At 36.0% G+C, this 21,900-nt stretch overlaps 1 protein-coding gene across 4 annotated transcripts in view; it reads left to right on the top strand.

The window, feature by feature from the left end:
- CADM2 (cell adhesion molecule 2) overlaps nt 1–21,900 on the top strand; it is a 404,147-nt gene that overhangs the window by 285,103 nt on the left and 97,144 nt on the right. For all 4 annotated transcript variants that reach the window (XM_039333778.1, XM_039333779.1, XM_039333777.1 and 1 more), the window contains one exon: nt 12,337–12,489. In XM_039333778.1, the coding sequence (XP_039189712.1) occupies nt 12,337–12,489 (153 nt within the window). The remainder of the gene's footprint in view (nt 1–12,336; nt 12,490–21,900) is intronic.

Raw genomic sequence — 21,900 nt, 5'->3', positions numbered from 1 at the left:
AAGAGAGTGAAGAAGATTGTAAAGTGCAAACTAAGTAGAAGAAATACCATCAAGGCAATTAAAACCCTGGACAAGTCGAATAATTAGATACAGCACTGGAATAGTGGACTGGACTCAAGCAGCCAAATGGAAAGAAGAATAGAGGAGGCATAGGAAAAAGCCCCTTCGTTCCTTGCAGAACTTTATGACACCCATTTCACATCTTAAATTAATGAAACCTCTTCCTAAAATAGGCCCTAGTCCACTCACTCATGATGATGATGATGATGTTATCCATTCAGCTATGTCCAACTCTTGGCAATTCTTAATATGTGACTAATTGAATTTGCACAAGCATGAATTAAATGTGCCAAAAGCTGATCTAGGTTTAGACTTAAGACAGTTTTCTCCAAATTGATGATCTGCATGTAAGAAAAAGAATGGAATTGGAAACTATGAAACTTGTACTTAATATCTATGGAGATTCTCAGTCATCCAGGTCATAATTATCCCAAAGACATTACAGATCTGCGCATGGCTCACTGCATTGTACTGCATATACCATGTTGCTCAGTTTGCATCTGCGTGTTTTATCCTTGGGATGGACAAGTTTCTGCCTTAGTGTATTCTTTGGTTTGAAGTGTGCACGTATGTTGTGTTGGCTGAAGATCCTCCTGAGCTTTTCCAAAATTCCTGCAACACATGGGATGATTTAATTGCTTTGTTTATTGTTTTCTTCATCTGTTATAGAGGAGCTCCTGCTAGATCTTTTTTGAGATTTGATGAAGGCCCACTTTGGATAGCCACATTTCTGAGGTCTTCCGTGATGTGTTTTATTTCTTTTTCTTTTCCTTCTTCGCTGGTAGGCAGGCCTTCAGCTCTGTGGTGTAGAGTTCTAATAACTCCCATTTTGTAGGTAATGTGAATCAAAATATAAATAATGATCTGTGTGAGTGGTTTTTCTGTAAACTTCAATGTTAAGGCTTTTGTCTTCCTTAATGTATACAGCACAGTCCAGGCTAGACTATTTTCCTTAACATCTTCACATGCGAATTTGATGTATTTGTCCACCAAGTTGATATGTTTGGTCACGGGTCGGCAACCTGCGGCTCCGGAGCCGCATGCGGCTATTTGAGCCACCTACTGCGGCTCCGGAGCCTTCTCCGCCATTTTCAGAGAGAGAGAGAGAGAGGCACTTGTGCTTCCCTTCTCTCTCTCTCTCTCTCTCTCTCTCTCTCTCTCTCTCTCTCTCTCACACACACACACACACACACACACACACACACACACACATGCAGATTTTCCCCGTGCTCCCGATTGGCCCTGCAGCCGGATGCCCTGCCCCCTGGGAGAAGGGTGGCCAGGAAGGGCCTTTCCGGGGCTGGCCCAGTCCGAGGTGCATGTGGCCAGAGAGCCGCGCAGGGAAGCCCCAAGATCGATGCTGGGAGTGGCCCAGCAGAGCCTCCGTTGAAAGGGCCAGCCCTCCCACAAGCTGCGGCCCTAGTGGGCCAAGCAGGAGCAGAGCCGGAGATGGAGGGTGAGTAGGGAGGAGGGAGGGGGCTTACCTACACCAGGCGGAGGGGCAGCCGAGCCAGCCTCGTGTCTCCCCGAGCTGGGCAGCAGGCCTGGCGGGGCCAGCGGCCGGCAGGGGCATTGGTTCCTGCCCTTCCCTGGGCCGGGCGGTAGGCCCAGCGGGGGCAGCAGCTGGCGGGGGCATCGGTTCCTGCCCCTCCCCGGGCCGCTGAGCCAGCCTTGTGTTTTCCCGGGCCAGGCAGCAAGTGGCAGGGACATTGGTTTCTAGCTGTCCCCGGACTGTAGAGCCGGCCTTGTGTCTTCCCGGGTTGTGCGGCAGGTGGCGGGGGCATTGGTTTGTAGCCGTCCCCGGGCCGCTGAGCCAGCCTTGTGTCTTCCCGGGCAGCAGGCGGCGGGAACATTGGTTTCTGGCCATCCCCGGGCCGCTGAGCCAGCTTCGCGTCTCCCTGGGCGGCAGGCGGTGGGGATATTGGTTTCTGGCCATCCCCGGGCCGCTGAGCCTGCCTCGCGTCTCCCCGGGCCGTGCGGCAGGCGGCGGGGGCATTGGTTTGTAGCCGTCCCCAGGCTGCTGAGCAAGCCTCGCATCTTCCCGGGCTGAGCAGCAGTGGCGGCCGGCAGGGGCATTGGGTTTTGGCCGTCCCTGGGCCACTGAGCCAGCCTCGCATCTCCCCGGGCTGGGCGGCACTGGTGGCCGACAGGAGCATTGGTTTTTGGCCATCCCCGGGCCACTGAGCCAGCCTTGTGTTTCCCTGGGCCAGGCGGCAAGCCCGGCGGGCAGTGGGGGCATCGTTTCCTGCCCGTCCCCGAGCTGGTGAGCCGGTCAAATCAACGGATGTGGAGGTGCTGCAGCTGGCTTTTTGATTCGCCGCAGACCTCCATTGACTTCCATGGGGATTCTTGGCAATGAATGGGGCTGATTGAAATCGCTTCAAGAATCAAGCTGCAGGATGGCTTTGAGTGGCAGAGACACAGAGAGCTGCAAATGATCTCCACAGGAGATGCAGCAAGGGCAGGAGACGAGAAAGAGTCCGCTATGTCTGTGCACAAGCCCCGAAAGCTTTCTTCCTCTCCCTGACTTTCTTGCTGGCCCTCTGATGTAAGCATCTGCTGGGTTTCCTCAACCTCCCCCCCCCGTTTTATTTTAATCCCACCATCGCCTCCCTCTTTCGCAAAGTTGACATTCCGAGGACTCGTAGCTCGCTTCGCTCCTGGAGTCACTTTGCAAAGTTTGAAAGAGAGGCTGCCTGCTCCCACCTCCCACGGAGCAGAACTGCTGCTTCCTCGCCTCCCAGCGAAAGAACCCCAGAGAGCTGGAAGGCGTCCTTTCTCCCACTTTCCGCTTCCCATCCTCCCTTTTCCAAGCACCCCTCCCAGAGCAAACCAGAAGCCTCAACTCCAGCCTCCTGCAGCAGGCTGAGATAAGCGAGCCCGAGTGACCGTCTTCTGCTGCCTCAGAACATTCACTGCAACAGCTCTTTCTCCCCGTCGGCTTCCTCCTCCGCTCCCTTGGAACTTTCGCGCCAAAAGGCAGCAAGAAGAAAGTCCCAGAGAGGGAGAGCGCGGGGTGAGGGGAGAGCAGTCTTTCCAAAGGGAAGAGAAGCCAGGACTGCAGAGCCGTTCATACCAGAGCTGGATGGGGGGCAGGGCAGGCGCACGTTTCGCCTTAAGCTCCTCTCTTCAATCAAGCCCTGTGTTCTGTGCACATGCGCACGTGCGCGCATGCGCACACACATTTTGCGGCTCCCAGGTTTTTTTTTGGAAGGGAAATGGATCCAAGTGGCTCTTTCACTGTTGCAGGTTGCTGACCCCTGTGTTTGGTGAATGCTTCCAATTCCTGTGTTTTGATCTTAACGCACATATCATCCACACCTATACCAGTGAGTGGGTGGAATTCCTCTGAAGGAGTTTAAGTCCTTGGATTCTACTTCTTCCATGTAGAGATTGGCCACAATGGGGAATACAGGTGAACCCATGTTTTTGTCTGTAGAAACCTTCACTGTATTGAAAATAGGTAGTAGTCAGGCAGAGGTCCAGCATGGCACATATGTGGTCTGGGCTGAGGTTGATTCTGTCACTTAGAGCGCTGTCTTATAGCAGACATTTTTTCACTACCATGACAGCTTCCGTTGTTGGGATGCAAGTGAAGAGTGAAGTCACATCATAGGAAACCATCCGTTTTATTTCCCAAACCTTTCTGGTGAAGTTATGTGAATTATTGATATGATGAATAGTGTTACCAATTAGAGGAGCTAGTATGGTAGTTAGATATTTTGAAATGTTGTAGGTGACTGAGTTGATGCTGCTAACAGTTATCAACCCTCAGAACACGTGGCCATCCCAAGTGGACCTTCATCAAATCTAAAAAAAGATCCTCCATAACAGATAAAGAAAAGAATAAACGAAGCAATTAAATCATTCCATATGTTGCAGGAATTTTGGAAAAGGTCAAGAGGATCTTCAGCCAACACAACATATGTGCACACTTCAAACCAAAGAATACACTAAGGCAGAAGCTTGTCCACCCCAAGGATAAAACAGCCAGACACAAACTGAGCAACATGGTATATGTAGTACAATGCAGCAAGACATTTGCAGATCTATACATTGGGGAAATGAAACAACAACTTCATAAACATATGGCACAACATAGGAGAACAAACTCATCAGCAGTCCATCTGCATTTAAAAGACAAAGGTCCCTCTTTCGAAGACGGTAAAGTATACATTTTGGACAGAGAGGACCACTGGTTTGAAAGAGGGGTCAAAGAGGCCATCTATGTCAAAACTGAACAGCTCTCTCTCAACAGAGGGGAAGGGATTTGATAACATCTATCTCTAGTCTATACCACACTCCTTTCAACAGTTCCAAGAAGGCTCCATACCCATTTGCAATACTCAGGTGACCCTGAAGACATAGATAAGCCTCCATGTAGCTTTAATGACTCGCTAAAAGAATGCAAATGAACAGCTGTCTGCAGGAGTATAAATCTTTCCATTCCCCACCATCTAGTCAGAGTTGAAGAAGCTTCTTGGATGACAAGTGAAATGTCTTCAGAGAAAAACAAGAAAGTCCAGTTGCCTCGGAAAAAAACATCTTTGGGTTGTACTTAATACTAAGAAGTACAAAGTTGGAGAGGTAGAGAAAATGTTGGATTGCAAATACAATTTTACTTTTTTTCCATAAAATATATTATTGTGATATAATTCCAGTTTTAAATTATCAAGTATATTCATTTTAGTAAACTATATCTTAAAATATTATTAATTTATATTAATTAAAATTTGAAGAAACTGTTTTTAAAATTTTTGTAGATTTTTAAATAATATGTTTTAATTCAAATGCTTTTTCATAGTTTATTTCGATCAAGCATTTATGATACTAACAATTTAATCTAGGCTGCTTCTGCAATTCTTCAATGGAAGTCTGACCCTCTCACTCAATAATCTGTATTAATAGGAAACTAACATCAGATATTTATGTGATTTCTTAATGAGCTTAAGGATTCTGTCCTAGTATACCTGTAAAAGGTTATTTTAAAATAATTTTCCATAAACTTCAGTACAAACTTTTGTATTGCAGCTTACTAGAAATGCTTCCTGTATGTTGGCCCAGATAATATTTAAAGGGACAGTGGCAGTTCTTGCAGCTGGAAATACAACTCAATAATTGTCACGCTACTAACCATCTACAAATTTGTTCATATGATTATTGATCATTTGTTAAGCATGCATGAATTATTGTTTCTGTCCCCAGAATTTAGACACTATCAAAATAAAAATTGTCAAATTTTGAGGTTGGTGGCTGGATAAAAATAACTCTGGAAAGGGAAATCAATAGTAGTCTGCTTGTTTTGTTTTGTTTTTTAAAGGAATACACAATATTTTTGAGCAACATGCATTTGCTTTCTCCATTACTAAAATCATATGCCTGAAACTGCTGTAGAACTAAACTAAAATCAAGTATTCTGAACTCCTTTTATAATTTTTAATCTTCTCCTTAGGACCAGGATGGGGACGGGACATTTGGCCTGGGTCTTTAAGTTCAAAGAAGCTTCAATCATAGACATTTGTGCTCTCTCTCTCTCTCTCTCTCTCTCTCTCTCTCTCTCTCTCTCTCTCTCTCTCTCTCTCTCTCTGTGTGTGTGTGTGTGTTTGTGTGTGTGTGTGTTTTCAGACTATGCTCATTTGATTTTTTGGTATCACTTTATTGATTTCCTTCAGGGAAGTCTGGTTTTATTTTCATGCATATCATACAGCTAAAAACTGGAAAAGATATGAAATCTTTAAAATAATTAGTGCTGACACCATGCATGATTCATGTACACCTTTTCAATAGTTTTAATTCATTTCTAAAAATGCAAATCCATACAGCAAGAGGAACTAATGCATTTAGCACAATTCCAGTATTCCAAAAGAACATTATTGAATTTGGGTTACTTCTCTGCATCTGCCTAACATATATATCTGAAACCTGACTACTTCATACGTTTTCATGTCATTCCATTTCAGCATCTTTTACAGATTCAGCACTTAATCTCGCCTATGCAAAAAGGCATTAGTCAATTAAATTGTGTGGTACCCTTGGGCATAAAGCAAATATTCTCATTTCACAGCCAGGGAATTTTCTTTCTGGAGTTAAACATTCTCAAAAGGAGAGGGAGAGAATAAGTGAATGTCTGACAGTGACTCACATTTCAAGTAAGACTGTGTCTCTTGCTGCCTTTATTTCTAATTAAATGGAGTTTGCCTGGAGATAGGATTTAAAATACCACTTAAAAAGTCATATGATTTTGATAGTTTGCAGTTCTCAGTTACGTGCTATTTTGGTAAACACAGCTTTAAAAATATGTTCAGTATAATGTTTGAGATGATCTCACATCTGTTCAAGATGGGGTTTAGTAAATATAATGACAGATCATACAATCTGATTACTTGTTCAGATCACAATTTGAATATATGATCAATGTAGAGTAAGGATAAGTCAGATTTTGAGTGTTGATAATTGAATGTAAGGTGAACTGCTCATATATCAATATGTGTGTGTGTGTGTCTGTGTGTATACATGTACATACACACTTATTGATATATGAGCAGTCCACCATACAGTCAGTTATATGGACATATACTGTACATAGACCTCCATATTCACTGGAAATTATTTAGCACTTACGGATTCAAATTCTGGCAACAGACCAAATTTGTTTCTGCTGTTCTTCATGTACATGAGTAAAACTGGCTTATAAATTATGTGAGAAAAAAATCATCAACTAAAATAAATTAACTCTTGTTCCATACAGGTAATATTTATTTTCTTAAAAAAGGTTTAAGAGTATTTTTGTCAGTAATGTTAGTTTGTACCTTACTACATATATAAATTTCTTCTGAGAATTCCAACTTTATAACTTGCAATATATGTAAAACTTTTATTTTACAAAAACGCTTCTAGTATTTCATTTTTTGAAAGTATTGTTATATATAATAGTTTATTTAACCTAGCTGAATGTGTTTGAGTAAGCCAAAGCTGACACATGCTACAAAATTAAATATGTCATCTATCTGCAGGTTAGAATGCATACATTTTATTATATTGCTTAAATGTCAAATCTATTTTCACCTTCAATTTCTTCATTGAAAATGCATGTCAAAGAAATATTACAAAGTACTGACTAGAAGGATATCCAAATTTTTCTTATTTTGAATTTGTTAACAACTATACATAAGTAATTCATTGGCATTCAAATTTATGAAAAATGGTGGGCGTAACTTTGGGCCATATTAAGGTTGTCAGATTTTGTTTACTCAGGGATTCACAGAAGCATAGTTTGACCAGGTAAGCTGACAACTATATGGATTTTTTTTTCAATGCACATTTATTCTGATCCACCCATCCATCCATTTATTTGATTTAGAAGGCTGCCCAACTCCATAAGCCTCTTGGCTCAAAGATATATGAAACTTTATGAAGGTATTATATGATTGTATTTTAACTTAGTCATAGTGACTGCATAATGGTAAAAGCAGTTTCTTGTTTCTTTGTTTATTCAACTTCTATGCCCATCTCACTAAAGCAATTCTTTAGAAGTCAAGGGAACTAAAAGAAAAAAAACAAATATTATAGCAAACTTGTCAGATTATCACTGTATTGCTCAGACACCATTATTGTTAATAAGCTGTGATTATTACAGGATTTTTTAAAATCAATAAAGTTGTCTCTAAAAGTTTTTGAAAAAGGAAAGCAAAGTTAGGATTGGAAAATCCAATAATAAATAACACAACCCTGAAACCATCAATATCTTTTTTCAAACATAAGTGCACACTGTGTGCCTGAGACCATGCCGATGTCTGCCTCCTGTCAATCACACACATTCTTTTATTAGTCTAAGATAGAAAATAAACAACAAGACTGACAGTTTTGTGTCCTTTGGCATTTATGTCACCACCATAAAAAGAAGAGGGTATTATGTCATCAGTCAAGTCTGTCAAGTTTGCTTTGGGATGCTGTTTGTCTTTAAAGATTTTGTCTATCTATCTATCCACCTTCTTATTTACTTACCGAACCTATCTTCAAACTACTACAATATTTATTATATTTGTTAATTCCAGATAGATACTACAAATATTAATTTTATAAAATTGTTTTAGATAAGGTGTACACAATCTAGACCTACAATAGCTGGTAGAGTGATTTGCAATGAATTCATTAGATTATTAACAAACTTTCCAGTACGCACATAAGTGCATACCCTCCCAAACATAACTAAAATATATTGCTGAGATTAAAAAAAAATCCAAGATAATTGTGAACATTTTTTGTTATTATTGAATGGTACTTTTGTCATGGAAACAATACATTTCTAAAATTATAGTTCTATAATTCTGTTACATGCACATGATTAAAAACTAAATATTCTTTTTTAAAACTTAAAATCTCTACCTTTGATTCAAGCTATTAAGTGATCAAAATGTTGCTAGTGCTCTGCTTAAATACATACCTGATTGGGACATTTTGTTATTGTTGTTTGGTTATTTCAAATTGCTATAACATTACTATCTAGACTGATGTTCATTTTCTGAAATTTTGTGCCTTGTTTTTGTGGATTTATTTACTGTACTGTTCTGACCAAAATAATTTTGCTGTTTTAAATTTGATGAAACACAACAAAAGGTTGCAGCTTAAATAAAATGGTGCTTGTTTTCATAGAGATTGTTAAGCAACTGTAACTACAATAGTAAAATTATAACAACTGCCTATGTATTCCTAATAAAAACTCATTTCCTTTCTTGTGTTTTTTCATTCTAAGTTATTACTTGCCATTGAAAAAATGGTCCATCCTAAATATCTAAAAAGGTTAAATCATGGCAATATGGTGAACGTTTATTAAAACTGAGACTAATAAACTTCGTTCAGTTGCTATGAATTAAACTTTTTAAATACTTGTGGCCTGAATAATTGAGTCTTCATTTACATGTTGCTTTTCATTTTGGGGAGAAATTCCCTGCAGTCAATGTGGCTGGTTCATTCCAACAACTCACTAACTCTCTGCCTATCCAAATTTTTCATTTTGACTGAAGAAGTTACTTGGATAAGTAATGAAATGTCTCAGTTTTAATAAACTTTGGTCCAGTTGTCATGGTTTAATCTTTTTAAATACTTTTGGCCTAGATGGGTTGAGTCTTCATTTACATGGTTCATCCTAAATCTGTTCACTGGCATTTTTGTAAAGTCTTCGAAAAGATCTGAAAAATTGAGATGGTGGTTCCAACCCTGAATTGATACACTGAAGGGCCACAACTGGCAAATAGTAACTGATTCAGATATTAAACAAAGATGAAAAATATCTAGTACCACAGGATAAATGTAGATAAGCACTCCTGTCAGTACTAAATCAGAAGATTCCCAGAATTGATAGAACATCCACAGAAATACTGTAAGCAACAGAAGAGGAATCAGTTCTAACCAAGTATTCCAGAAATTGGAGTATGATGCAGTGGCCAACACACTGCAAGATATCAATCTACAGTTGAAAGAAAGTGGAAATACAGTAATTATAATTCATCCTAGAATTCATTCCATTCTTTATTTTCCTTAACATTTTCTTCATTTCTCTTTTCTACTCCTTTATCAATAGCAAGGCATAAAAGAGAATGTATGCATTCTTAACTGACACTGTTAGATTAACACTTACTGATTAAATCTCCAATCTGTTTGATATTTTGGAAGTACCTAGTTCATTTCAGACTATTTTATAAAAATCATGATTCTCTTTAGGCAACATAGTCAGCAAATAAAATTTATATTCTCTAAAAGAAATGTTCATTCTTAATGCATTACAAGGCACCACATGTTGGTATAGTAAACTGAAAGGATTATCTAGTCAGTAAAACTGATATTATGGAACTCTATTGTGTTGTGAAAAGTATATGAAGGAGCAATTTGCAATTTTGTTAAAGCATCCAGGTTATTACAAAATCACACGCATACTTCAGAAGCTGTTTTCATGTTTGCACAGTAACTGCATATTCACTTCATTAGTGGTTCTTGTGGAAGTATTGTCTGTACATGAACATTCATGTAAAGAGACAGAAACAGTTTTTGCAGATGTTCTGTGAAACTTGCAAAAATCAGCCTTTTTTTAAAAAAAGGTGCTTTGTTCAGATTCCTACACATTGCAGCTTTGGAAATATTTACATATTTACATATATTTTACACTCTCACAGACACAATTCATATAATTGAAGACCAAGAATTAAGTACAACATAGTAGTTAAGTTATTGGACTCTTGCCAAGTAGGTCTGCATTAGAATGCTCACTGAGACTCTCATCTTGGAACAACTTAGGAGTGAGTTGGAAACTATCACTCACTTTCGCTACAAACTCCCTCATTATTAGTGTAGAAATAAATTTTGGTTATATCCTACATACATTGTAGAATGATTCCAGGACAAAAAGTGGGTTATAAATGCAATCAGCATAATCGATGTTAAGATAAGATAACCTTTATTGTCATTTTTTTTTACTGTGGACACAACGGCACACATCAAAAATAAAATTTAGTTGCCCACTCTCAAAGTGAAACACATACATGACACAGCACCTAAACATACTATGCACAACATATGCATAGACTCACAGCCCTACATATACATAACAAATAAATATTAAATACGGTCCAACTTGAATATATAACGGAAGGAGGAAGCTTGAGGGTTCACAAGGTTAATGCTGTATGGAATGAAACTATGGATGTTCTGGATGTTCTGCTACGGATACCACGAAGCCTCCTCCCAGAAGGTAACAAGGAAAACAGGTTGTGAAGAGGATATGTAGTATCCTAGATGATCTTATGGACCCTGCTCAAGCAACGCTTCTGTGCTATGTCCTGGATGGGAGGGAGGGAGCTGCCAATGATCCTTTCGGCCATCCTCACCACTCTCTGCATAAATAAATTGTACTGAGCAATCTTTTCTGCTATGATTTTTCATGCTGTTTTTTTAACATTAGGTTCATCCTTTGTTTTTATTGATAATTTTGGTTAACTTTCATTGTGTTTTCTTGATAAATTTCAAAGAATTAAGTGTGCTTACTCATTTATGTTGGTCTATGACCATAATGAACACTTTATTTAATTATTCATTTACTTTGTGTGTCCATTGATGAGTTTTGTATTTAAGAGATTTTTACAGCTGGATTTGCAGTTTTAATGATTTTTGTTTCATTCATTTTTAATTTTACTATTTAAAATGATATACACCTTTTTAGGGGAGAAGGAAAGGATTTGTTTATATAAGCTTGAATAGATAAGGAGGTAGAATATGTAGCATTCAAAATACTATTAACGTATTTTTGGCAGAGATCTATGGTAAAGGTTTCTACTTGAAAAATACAAGTAGTTCTTGACTTATCATCACAGTTGAACCCCAAAGTTTTGTTGCTAATCAAGGCAATTGTTAATTGAGTTTTGCTCCATTTTATGACTTTTCTTGCCACAGTTGGCAAGTGAATCACTGCAGTTGTTAAATTAGTAACACGTTTGTTGTCAGAAGATCACAAAAGGTGACTACATGAACTCAGGATACTGGAACTGTCATAAATATATGCAAGTTGTCAAGGGCCTGAATTTTGACCATGTGACCATGGAGGATTTACTTCAAATGGTAACTTCAAACGGTCACTAAAGAAATGATTGTAAGTTGAGGACTACCTATATATATGAAAGTCTGACATCCAGGGAAGAAATAGCAAACTGGAGATGGCTGCACTGAAATAATGTGATAAAGTGAAATAAAGAGCTGGTGAGTAGACCAATTCCTCTCTAGACAAAGAAAAGACTTGAGATCATCTGCAAGTGCTTCATACAGTTGCTCCTCTCGAAGAGACTGCAAGACTTTTCTATTTTGCAAAAAAATGCCAGGTTATTCTTATTATAAACAGCAAGCACTTTAAATACATATATTTAAAAAAAGCTATAACATATAAAATGGAATGAACATTAGCTTTCTATTTTATATCTCTCCTCACAATGATTTTGCTTTGATTTTAACAATGTACTGCCTTGCAAAAAGAGTATTTACAAAAGTGAAACTTGTTTTTTTCTTTTTGTTTGCACCTTTTAGAACATTAATGCATTTGTCAAACTATCATTTGTGCATATGAATGGCATGCTGTATCTGTTAATATTTATTTTTTTAGGTTAAACTATACTGTTCATAGGATAGTCTTCTAGCTCCAAGTTAAAACTGTCAAACAGAATGTAGAATTTACTACATTTATTAATGAATATATATATAAATATATATAAATATTTCTATATTTTTTGTTTACAGCCTTGAGGGACAATAGGATTGAACTGCTTCGAGCTTCATGGCATGAATTGACCATTAGAGTCACTGATGTTTCATTGTCAGATGAAGGGCAATATACCTGTTCTTTATTTACTATGCCTGTCAAGACATCCAAGGCTTTTCTCACTGTTCTAGGTAAGCATGTCATACTGAAAATAATGTAAGTTGGAAAAGAATATTCAGTGTTTACTAAAACTTCATAAAACCTTCAGCTGAAAATAGCTGTAGATCAATGTAGCACTCAGTCCCAAGAAGAAGCCTCATTTATCCTTTGACCTATACAACTTCTCTCCTTTCATCTTTTGTTCCAGTCATGACAAGAGTGGAAATTGTCTATTTTGTTCTAGTTCAATTAGTTCAATTTATCTCCTAATAAGCAAACTGTGATTAAAGGTGATAAAATATAGCACATCAATTTCATAAAATGTGGTTCAAAGTTGGCTTGTTTCCACTGTTAATAATTGAAATTAATTACAGTTTATCTAGGTTGAACTTGGTAAATTATGGTTACTAAAAATCATGAACTGAATCATTCAGTTTATTCAAGTGTAAAAAGTCAAAGGTGAAGAGAGGGTGTATAAGTTGAGAGGAGAGAGGAAGTATTGTGCTAAAATCCATACCAAATACAAATGCTAATATGTTAGGAGTGTAATGGGTAGTATTGAATGTGAAGGAAGGAAGGAAGGAAGGAAGGAAGGAAGGAAGGAAGGAAGGAAGGAAGGAAGGAAGGAAGGAAGGAAGGAAATTGCATCCCAATTTACATTTATATTAGCTCTATGTATCAAAATTCATTATGTCCATTATTGAATTTTTGTAGCATTAAATAATAGTTTTATGAGTGCTGCATATACATTCCTGGTTACTAGACAATACAGAAAGTAAATTTCTAAATGACATGAAGACATGAAGAAAATCTCTGCTCACAAAACAGGGATGATGGCAGTTTGAAAAAAATTCACATGGAAGGCAAAAATTGAACTAAATTTACAAGATTGAAGTTTATTTTTTATTATTATAAAATTATTGTTATTTTTGTTGTTGTTATTATTATTATAGCAAGATTCATAGCTTCATGTAAATATTTTCCCTAAATAAAGTATAATGTTGCTACTAGTCAAAACCTGTAATATTGAACTAAACTGAAAAATAGTTTCACCTAATATGAGAAAATAAACATCCTGATAGACTGTTGCCACCCCATAAGAGTTCTGACAGTAATTTGAAAGAGTATGCTAACTCTATGGATATCTCAGCAATGTTCCAAGATATAAGATAAAATGTATTTTTTTTATATTTGAATAAAAATTTAGTCAATTCACACTTTGTACATTTGGACATTACATTCTGAAATTTGTATTTATTCCAATTTGAACATGGTAGATTATATCTATAGAAAAATATATACTGCATTGGAAAACAAACTATTTAAATTAACTGACTGATAAGTATTTTGTATATTAGAAAAATTATATATACATTAAAGTGAAATTTCTACAAATATTCATCTATTAATAGAAATGAGCATGACCATGTAACAAAATTAACTGCTGTGTAATATTAATTGTAAGGTTATATAATGAGAAACTGAACAAAATAGAACTTGACAGATGTGCTCACTTCTGAATGTTTGTCAAAGCCGTAGTACATTATATAACACGAAGAAGCAAGAGTTATTTTTAGGTATATGCACAATTTCTAAAAAGCTTTTTTTCCCCAGAAGGCAGTAAGATTCATTGGTGCCTGAATCAAATGATAAAAGAACTTACATATATACATTTGCTATATTCCACTATGTCATTTTTTTCTGAATATTTCTATGGGGATAGTTGATTCTTTAAATCAGGAGTGTCAAACTGCCGGCCAATGGGCCAGACGCGTCATTGGGAAACCATGCCCACCCCATTTCCAGCAATGGCGAAAAAGCTCCGATACATTGCGTGACATCACGTGATGTCACGAATTTGATATGTCTGCTTTAAATAGTCTGCTGTTTTTCACAAAGCTTATATAGTTATTAAAAAGCAAGTAATAATACTGTGGTATTTTTTAAAGTATTTGAGACATAAATATTCATGAATCTCAAATCTAGAATGTCTATTTATTGTTGTTCTTCTCCAAATGTTATATATTAGGATGTCAAAGAAAAAAATGCCATCTTAATGAAGGATAATTTTGTGGATCATTTTCCTATTTAGATTTCTGATCTTTGCCATTTTTACTATTTTTCTCTGTTTTTTAATGTTTGATTTGTAAACCACCCAGAGTCTCTGTGACTGCAGCAGAATATAAATTTAATAAATTATTGTTGATGATAGAGTCAGCCAGATGTTTAAACTTGATTTGGCATTTTGTTCATCTATTGAGTACAGTACTTCCCAAGATTCTGGAATAGGTAGATGCTGTTGTTTGATTGCATTAAAGCAGGACTGTCAAACTGCCGGCCCATGGGCCAGATGCGTCACCAGGAAACCAAGCCCACCCCATTGCAGGCAAGGGGAAAAAAGCTCCAATACATCACACGACGTCACATGACATTGCGAGTTTGACATGTCTGTATTAAAGGATATAAGGATTTTTATTTCAGGATATAAGCTGTTCCAGTAATCTACCTTTTCCAATTCACTAATGATGATTTTGTCAATGCTGATAGTGTTCAGGTGGAGCTCCACTTGCTTTAGTATTGTATCCAAGAAGCCTATTACCATTGGTACTATATTTGCTTCCTTTTGCCCAAGTCACTCTATTTGCAGATTTTCATATTTTGTGCATTTCTCCAGTTCTTTTTCTTCTCTTCTGCTGACTCCAGGTACTTCGGGTATTCTTTGTCTTTCTTATCAACAATGGTTAAGTTTGGATTGTTATGTTCAGATACTTTTCTGTTTCAATTCACTTCAGAAGTTTAACATATTCACTTTCTATTATTTCCCCTGCCCCAATTCTTCAATTCTTGAAGCAAATGATATTTCTTGAAGATTTGCTAACACACCATTGTTGCTACTTTGCCATGCTGTTATTTGTAGTCAGTCTGTGCAATCTTCTTGCAGCAGCTAAGATAAGATAAGATAAGATAACCTTTATTGTCATTTTTTTACTGTGGGCACAACGGCACACATCAAAAATGAAATTTAGTTGCCCACTCTCAAAGTGAAACACATACATGACACACACCTAAACATACTATATACAACATATGTACAGACCCACATTCCTACATATACATAACAAATAAATATTAAATACTGTTCATTTTGAATATAACAATTACAACCAATTCTAACTAGGCATTTTACTGTTTCTTCAACTTCTTAGCAGAGATGGTATTTGTTATTGGTTGTGGTCTTCTCAGTTCTGGCTTTATATGCATTTATTCTTAATGTTTGATTTTCTGAAATCAGAATTAGTCTCTCTGCCTCTTTCTCTTAGCCTTTGTCAGGTCTCATTTTTATATGCTTTATGTACTAGTAGTGTTTTTTAATGTATTGGCCATGATCTTTTCTATTTTTCATTTGGCTTTTCTTAAACATCAGTTGGTCTCTTTGGTACTCACTAAGCTTTCATGGTGTACTAGCTTCAGTCCATCTCCCTCACTGTCCTTCAGATATTGCCCTTTTTAATTCTTCAGTTGTCTTGTGTACTTGCAACATTCCATGCCTTCCTATGCTTCTTCATAGAGTCTTTCAACATCACTGAATGGATGTGATTCCTTTTCCTTTTCTGGTCTTTCTATATAGGGCTTTTTGTTCAGTTTAAGTCAGTCTGCTATATATCTAATAACTGAATTTTTGCAGCTGTTAACTGTCTTTCTACCATTGAGTTTGAATGTTGAGATCTTTTTCATTTCTCATGATATACAGTATTCACTACTAACCTTCTTCTTGACTTCAGCATGCTTGATATTGTCAGCCTCAGGTATTTGTAGTGATCATCTTCATACTGACTCTTGAAGTTATTTCCATAGAGCACATTTATTCCTTTAGTTTTCACTATTTCCCCCTTGTTGATGGTAAGTCCAGTCCGGACTCCATTTTGGTAACTTCGTTGTATATTCAGACAGTGTTGAACATCTCTCCCCCCCCTCCTCCTCCTCCTCCTCCCTCATCACCCATCCTTTCTCCCTAGTCTTCCTCCTACCCCATAAAATATTAAACTTTCTTATGGACTACTTTTCTAGGTAATTGCTTTCTTTGTATGTACTTATGTGTATGTGTCTATGTGCATACTTCTCCAGAGTGAGAGTTATAGCTTTATATGAAATGGAAAATCAACTGTAGGGACCTCTCCCTTTGATGTTCATACATTGTATGGGATTGTGGCACTGAGAAGATTTATGTATATGGCAACTTTTATGTAAGCTATTATTGTTCATAAAGATATCTTGTTCTGAGAGCATCACTGGCAAAATTTGGCACATTTCCTTTGCCTTTTCTTATTTGTCCATTTTCCAATTTTGTACTTTTTAAAAAATCTTTCTCTATAGTAAGGTGAGAGTTGAATTTAATAAGGCTGATGTAAAATGTTCTGTGTGCTAGTAATATTAAACTTAATCCAGCCAGAGAATTGCTTTTGTGCCTAGGATATGAAATATGTGCTTCTGCTAGTTCCACTGAGACTATTTTACCAGTTTAATGTTAAAAGGGAGGGAGAACATCTCAAAACAGAGTATCTGGGATAAAGACAAATACAAGTTGATTTTTAATCTAAAGAAGTATTTTTGTTAACAAAATCAGGTTTTTAAATTCCATGTAACATACTACATTTCTAGAAAGTATCTATAATAATATTAAAGGAGCTATGTAGCAACTCATTTTATATTTGGTATTAATTTATAACTGTAATTAATAATTTAAGTATTGAAATGGCTTAGAAATGTATGTATTTGAATAATATCTTACTTTATTTCAGATTATTACATGTTAATATTAAGTGCAACATTGTTAAGTGCAACATTTGCATGGCTCTCATCTTTATTATAATCATTTATGAGTATATTGTGAGTGTCAAGTAATATCCACCCTTTAATAATAAAAATGTATGAATCTCAGAATTCCAAAAACTTCAATATATTCACCTAGTTGAAAAGATAAAAAGATTGTAGAAAGTATTTCATTTCCCTGATTAGATTTACAGTATATAATAATATTTAGTATGTACTTTGTTGTTTTTGCATCTTTGAGTTAGTGTTGACTCCTGGCAACTGCCTGAACAAGTCCATACAGTTTTCTTGGCAAAATTTCAAAAGTGGTTTGCCATTTGCTCCTTCCTAGAACTGAGAGAGAGTGAATGGCTCAAGGTCACTCAGCTAGCTTTGTGCCTAATATTGGAATAGAATTCACCATCTCTCAGTTTCAAACTTTATACCTTAACCATCTGGCTTAACCACCTGACTTTCATTTAGTATATTTAATCAGAAATATATATTTATTCAGAAATAAATCCCATTGAATAACAGGATTTATGCTATGGTAGTCATAGTGTTGTACTCAACTGCATATTTTAATGTTTATTTAAATTTTTAATAATTGGTAATTATGGTATAATCTGATCTTGTTTGTAATTGAATTATTATCATAACGTCCACTGGACTGTATATTACATGTTTTATATCTGAAAGAGGCATGACTAAGATTTCTGTTCCTTTCAAATCTATCCTATTTAACTTTCCACTCATATTAATCATTAAATCATTCTGTTTTCTATTTCTTTCCATTTTAGCCCTTCATTTTTATGAGCTTCCTTCTGCTATATGTTATGCTCTTCTTTATTCAGCCCATATAAAGTATTTTTCCCTTTCTCTCTCTCTTAATGGAACTGATTTTCATTCTTCTGCTTCACACTAGCCATTTAATTTTTCAACAAGAAATACATTTGCAAAATTGCTGCCAGATTTACTAGAAAAATAAGAAACTTGAAAAGAAATAGTCCAGAATAAGTAACTAGCAGATTCTAAGTCTTGGTTAGAAAACTGTTGAAGCAGATGTCTAACATTATTTGCTATAACAATAACACATAATCTGCCCTATGTTTAAATGAAAGTCAATAGGCAATAGCTTCACATGATTCAGTATACTTACTTAAGTCTGATCTTTCAGTGGGAGCTGTTGGCCATAATCTGCAACAGCTGGCTTTTGAATATAGAATTGATGATGATAAATGATGAAATATGATGTATGGAGCTGACTATATTTAAAATGAAGAATTCGTAAGGACCAACTTAATAGAAAAATGGTTGGCTCATTTAACGAATGATGAATATCTAGACAATTGATTTTCTTTAAAAGAATAACATTAGAATATATAATGCTAGTATCTTGGAATGAGACAATATCTATATGTCATGCAAAACAGAAATTTACAGTCATTTCCACATATTGAGGGAATTTTCTCTAACAGTTTCCCAGCAGTTCTATGAAAAATAAAAAATCAGTACCATTTTATATTGTTATTAAGTCTGCTTCTTCAGCTCTGTTGACTTCTCTTTCCTTTGCAAGCTGCTGTATTAATTTTGCTTCTTTAACTCAGAACCACTAAAACTATTTTTCATCTTTTATTTACTTATTTCCAATTTATATTTATTTGTATTTATTTATTTACAATTTATATTTCATTTTTTAGCTGTTGATATGGGTAGACATTTAAAAAATTAAATCTAGAATAGCAAACTATTTTATATTCTGGAAATGATGCAATGTGGATATTTTTAGGGAAAATCAAGAGGTAAAGAGAATATGAGTAATTCATTATTTAAAGGAAGTATGTTTTAAATTAATAGTGGAAATAAACATAGAACAAAGTATATGACAGCTATCATTTTCTCAGCCTGCTTTGAAGAAGTATATAGCAAGCTAGACTGGGCAAAAGATGAAATAAAAATCAATGGCACCTAATTAAATCACTTAAGATTTGCAGATGACGTTGCTCTTGTCTCACAAGACCCAGAAGAGCTACAAAGACACATACAAAGCTGCACGAAGCAGAAGAACCATTTGGCTTAAAAATAAACATGAAAAAGAGCCAGGTTATGTTTAATAAATTCACTAAAGAAAGAAAAATGTTTATATCTGGAAAAGAACTAGATGTAGTAGACCACTGTATATACCTTGGCCTATGGATCTCAATGGAAGGTGATACAATAAAGGAAATTGAATGATGTGTTAAATGTAGTTGGCAGGCATTCAGCAAGCTAAGCATAATTTTCAAGAACAATCTCCCCCAATGCCTGAAGAGAAAAGTTTTCGATCAGTGTGTGCTACCTGCTCTAACATATAGCGATGAAATATGAACATTAACCTCACAATCAAAACAAAAGCTATGAGTGGTGCAAAGAGCCATAGAAGGTTACGTGCTCGGCATTACAAGACAAGATAAAAAGACCTGCACATGGATTAGAGAACAAATAAAAGTATCATCAAGACAGTAAAAAAAATGGAAATGGGCTAGTCACATAGCAAGAAGAACTGATGGCTGGTGGACCAAGGCAGTCATAGAATGGATCCCACTTGATAAAAAGCATCCATGAAAGACATCTAACACAAGATATATCAACAACTTCAGTAAGTATTAAGGGCCCAATAGGCAAAAGAAAGTTGAGGACCATATAGGTTGGAAAAATGTGAAAGAGGCCTTCATCTTTCAGTGAATAGACAATGAATAAAATGATTATAATGTTTTAAATATTATTTAAATGCAAATTTTGATGTTGATTTCTTTTAAACTATAATTTAATTGATGACATAGGATAAGTGCAGTTATGAAAGGTACAATATGTAAAAATGGCATGGACCAAAAATAACTGATTCATTTATAAGGACAAATCATCAGTAAGGTTTCCATCCTACTGTCTAACTTCCCTTTGTACTTCATTCTTCTTTTCCTTCTCATCTGAGTTCCATCCAATCATATGAAATATTTTAGAGAGGTCAGTAAGAATATTTTTTTCCTATCTGAGGCTCTGCTTCATAGTCATACTGAATCCTTAATCACTGCCTGGAATATGGACCAAGACACTGGATAGAATCATGCCTATGCAATTTCTCTCAGTCTATCATTCCCAACACTTCCTATGGTTTACAGAAAAATTAAGGGTGTTGAACTAATCAAGAGATGCTTAGAATGCAATTGGAAGAAGGCAAGGGATGGATTTGATTATAATTGTAATTATTGACAAAGTGAAGAAAATGGAAACTGCTGGACTCTGCTTGATGTACCCATTCCTTCACCAAGACCAGCAACTAATCTATTTTTTTATTAAAAATTTTATAAACTTTTTACAATAAAATATCCCCCCTCCCACCCCATAACCCTCCCCCCTCCTTCCCAGAGCTGAATACAGGGTTAAAGAAACAAAAAACCCATACAAATTAAATGAACATCAATCCACTATACATATATCCAAAAAATTTAAAGTACTTTAACTCCAATACATAGAAACTACAAATCCAACCATACCCATTTTAAACTATAGATTATTCAAAAGCTAAATAATACTTCCTGATCCCATATTTATTCTGTACAAAATTTACCCATCTTTTTCACACCGAGATATATCTCTCTTGTGAATGGTCTTTCAGATAAGCCGAATTTTTTGCCATTTCTGATAAATAAGAAACTTATTTATAGAATAAATGATAGAAAGGAATCCTTCTTCCAATATTGCCCAATCAGCAACCTTGCCCACCATAATAAAATTTAAAATTAAGGTAATCTCTTTACCATCACAGTCTACAATAATACCTAACAAAAATAATTGTGGTGTAAATTTTATCCTTCTATTAAAAATCTTCTGAATGTTCCACCAAATCTTAATCCAAAAAGCCTTTACATTTCTGCATGACCACCAGTATGATAATACGTTGCGTCCAGACAACCACATCTCCAACATTTGGGCTGTACATTCGGATACATACAAGACAACTTTTGTGGATCAAGGTGCCACCTGTAAAACATTTTATAAAAATTTTCTCATAAATTTTGAGCTTGAATAAATTTAACATTCCTCACCCAAATTATCTCCCATGTATCTAATAAAATCAGCTCTTCAAAATTCTGAGCCCATTTAACCATACAATCTTTAACTAATTCTGTTTCTGAATCCAATTCCACTAAAGCATTATAAACTCTTTTTATATGATTTCTACTTTGATCTTTAATTTGTTTCATCAAATTCACATCTTCCATAGCAAAACCCACTTTTTGATCTATACTCCATCTTTCTAATACTGGAACCAAGAATAAATAATATTTTCTTGCATTAATTCCCCCATAGATTTTAATTGCCAATTATTCCCTTCCCACTTAAGCAATTGTTTGTAAGAAATCCTATCCATTTTCACTCCTTTCCTTACCCCCTCTATTGCATGTCCAGGAATACCCCACAACGGTATTCTGAAATTTAATCTATAATATTTCTTCCAGACACACAATAAAGCAATTCTTAAAACATGGGACTTAAAAACCCTATCCACCTTTTTATTATAAATTAAATACACAAGCCATCCCTCCAAAGAAAATATATTTGAATTTGTTAAGTTAACCCAATCACTAATCAAT

The sequence above is a fragment of the Crotalus tigris genome, unplaced genomic scaffold, assembly GCF_016545835.1.
Source record: "Crotalus tigris isolate CLP2741 ecotype Arizona unplaced genomic scaffold, ASM1654583v1 scf7180000024508.2633422, whole genome shotgun sequence".
Taxonomy (NCBI): domain Eukaryota; kingdom Metazoa; phylum Chordata; class Lepidosauria; order Squamata; family Viperidae; genus Crotalus; species Crotalus tigris.
The sequence above is the reverse complement of the archived record's forward strand: the minus strand, read 5'-3'. Positions and strand labels throughout refer to the sequence as shown.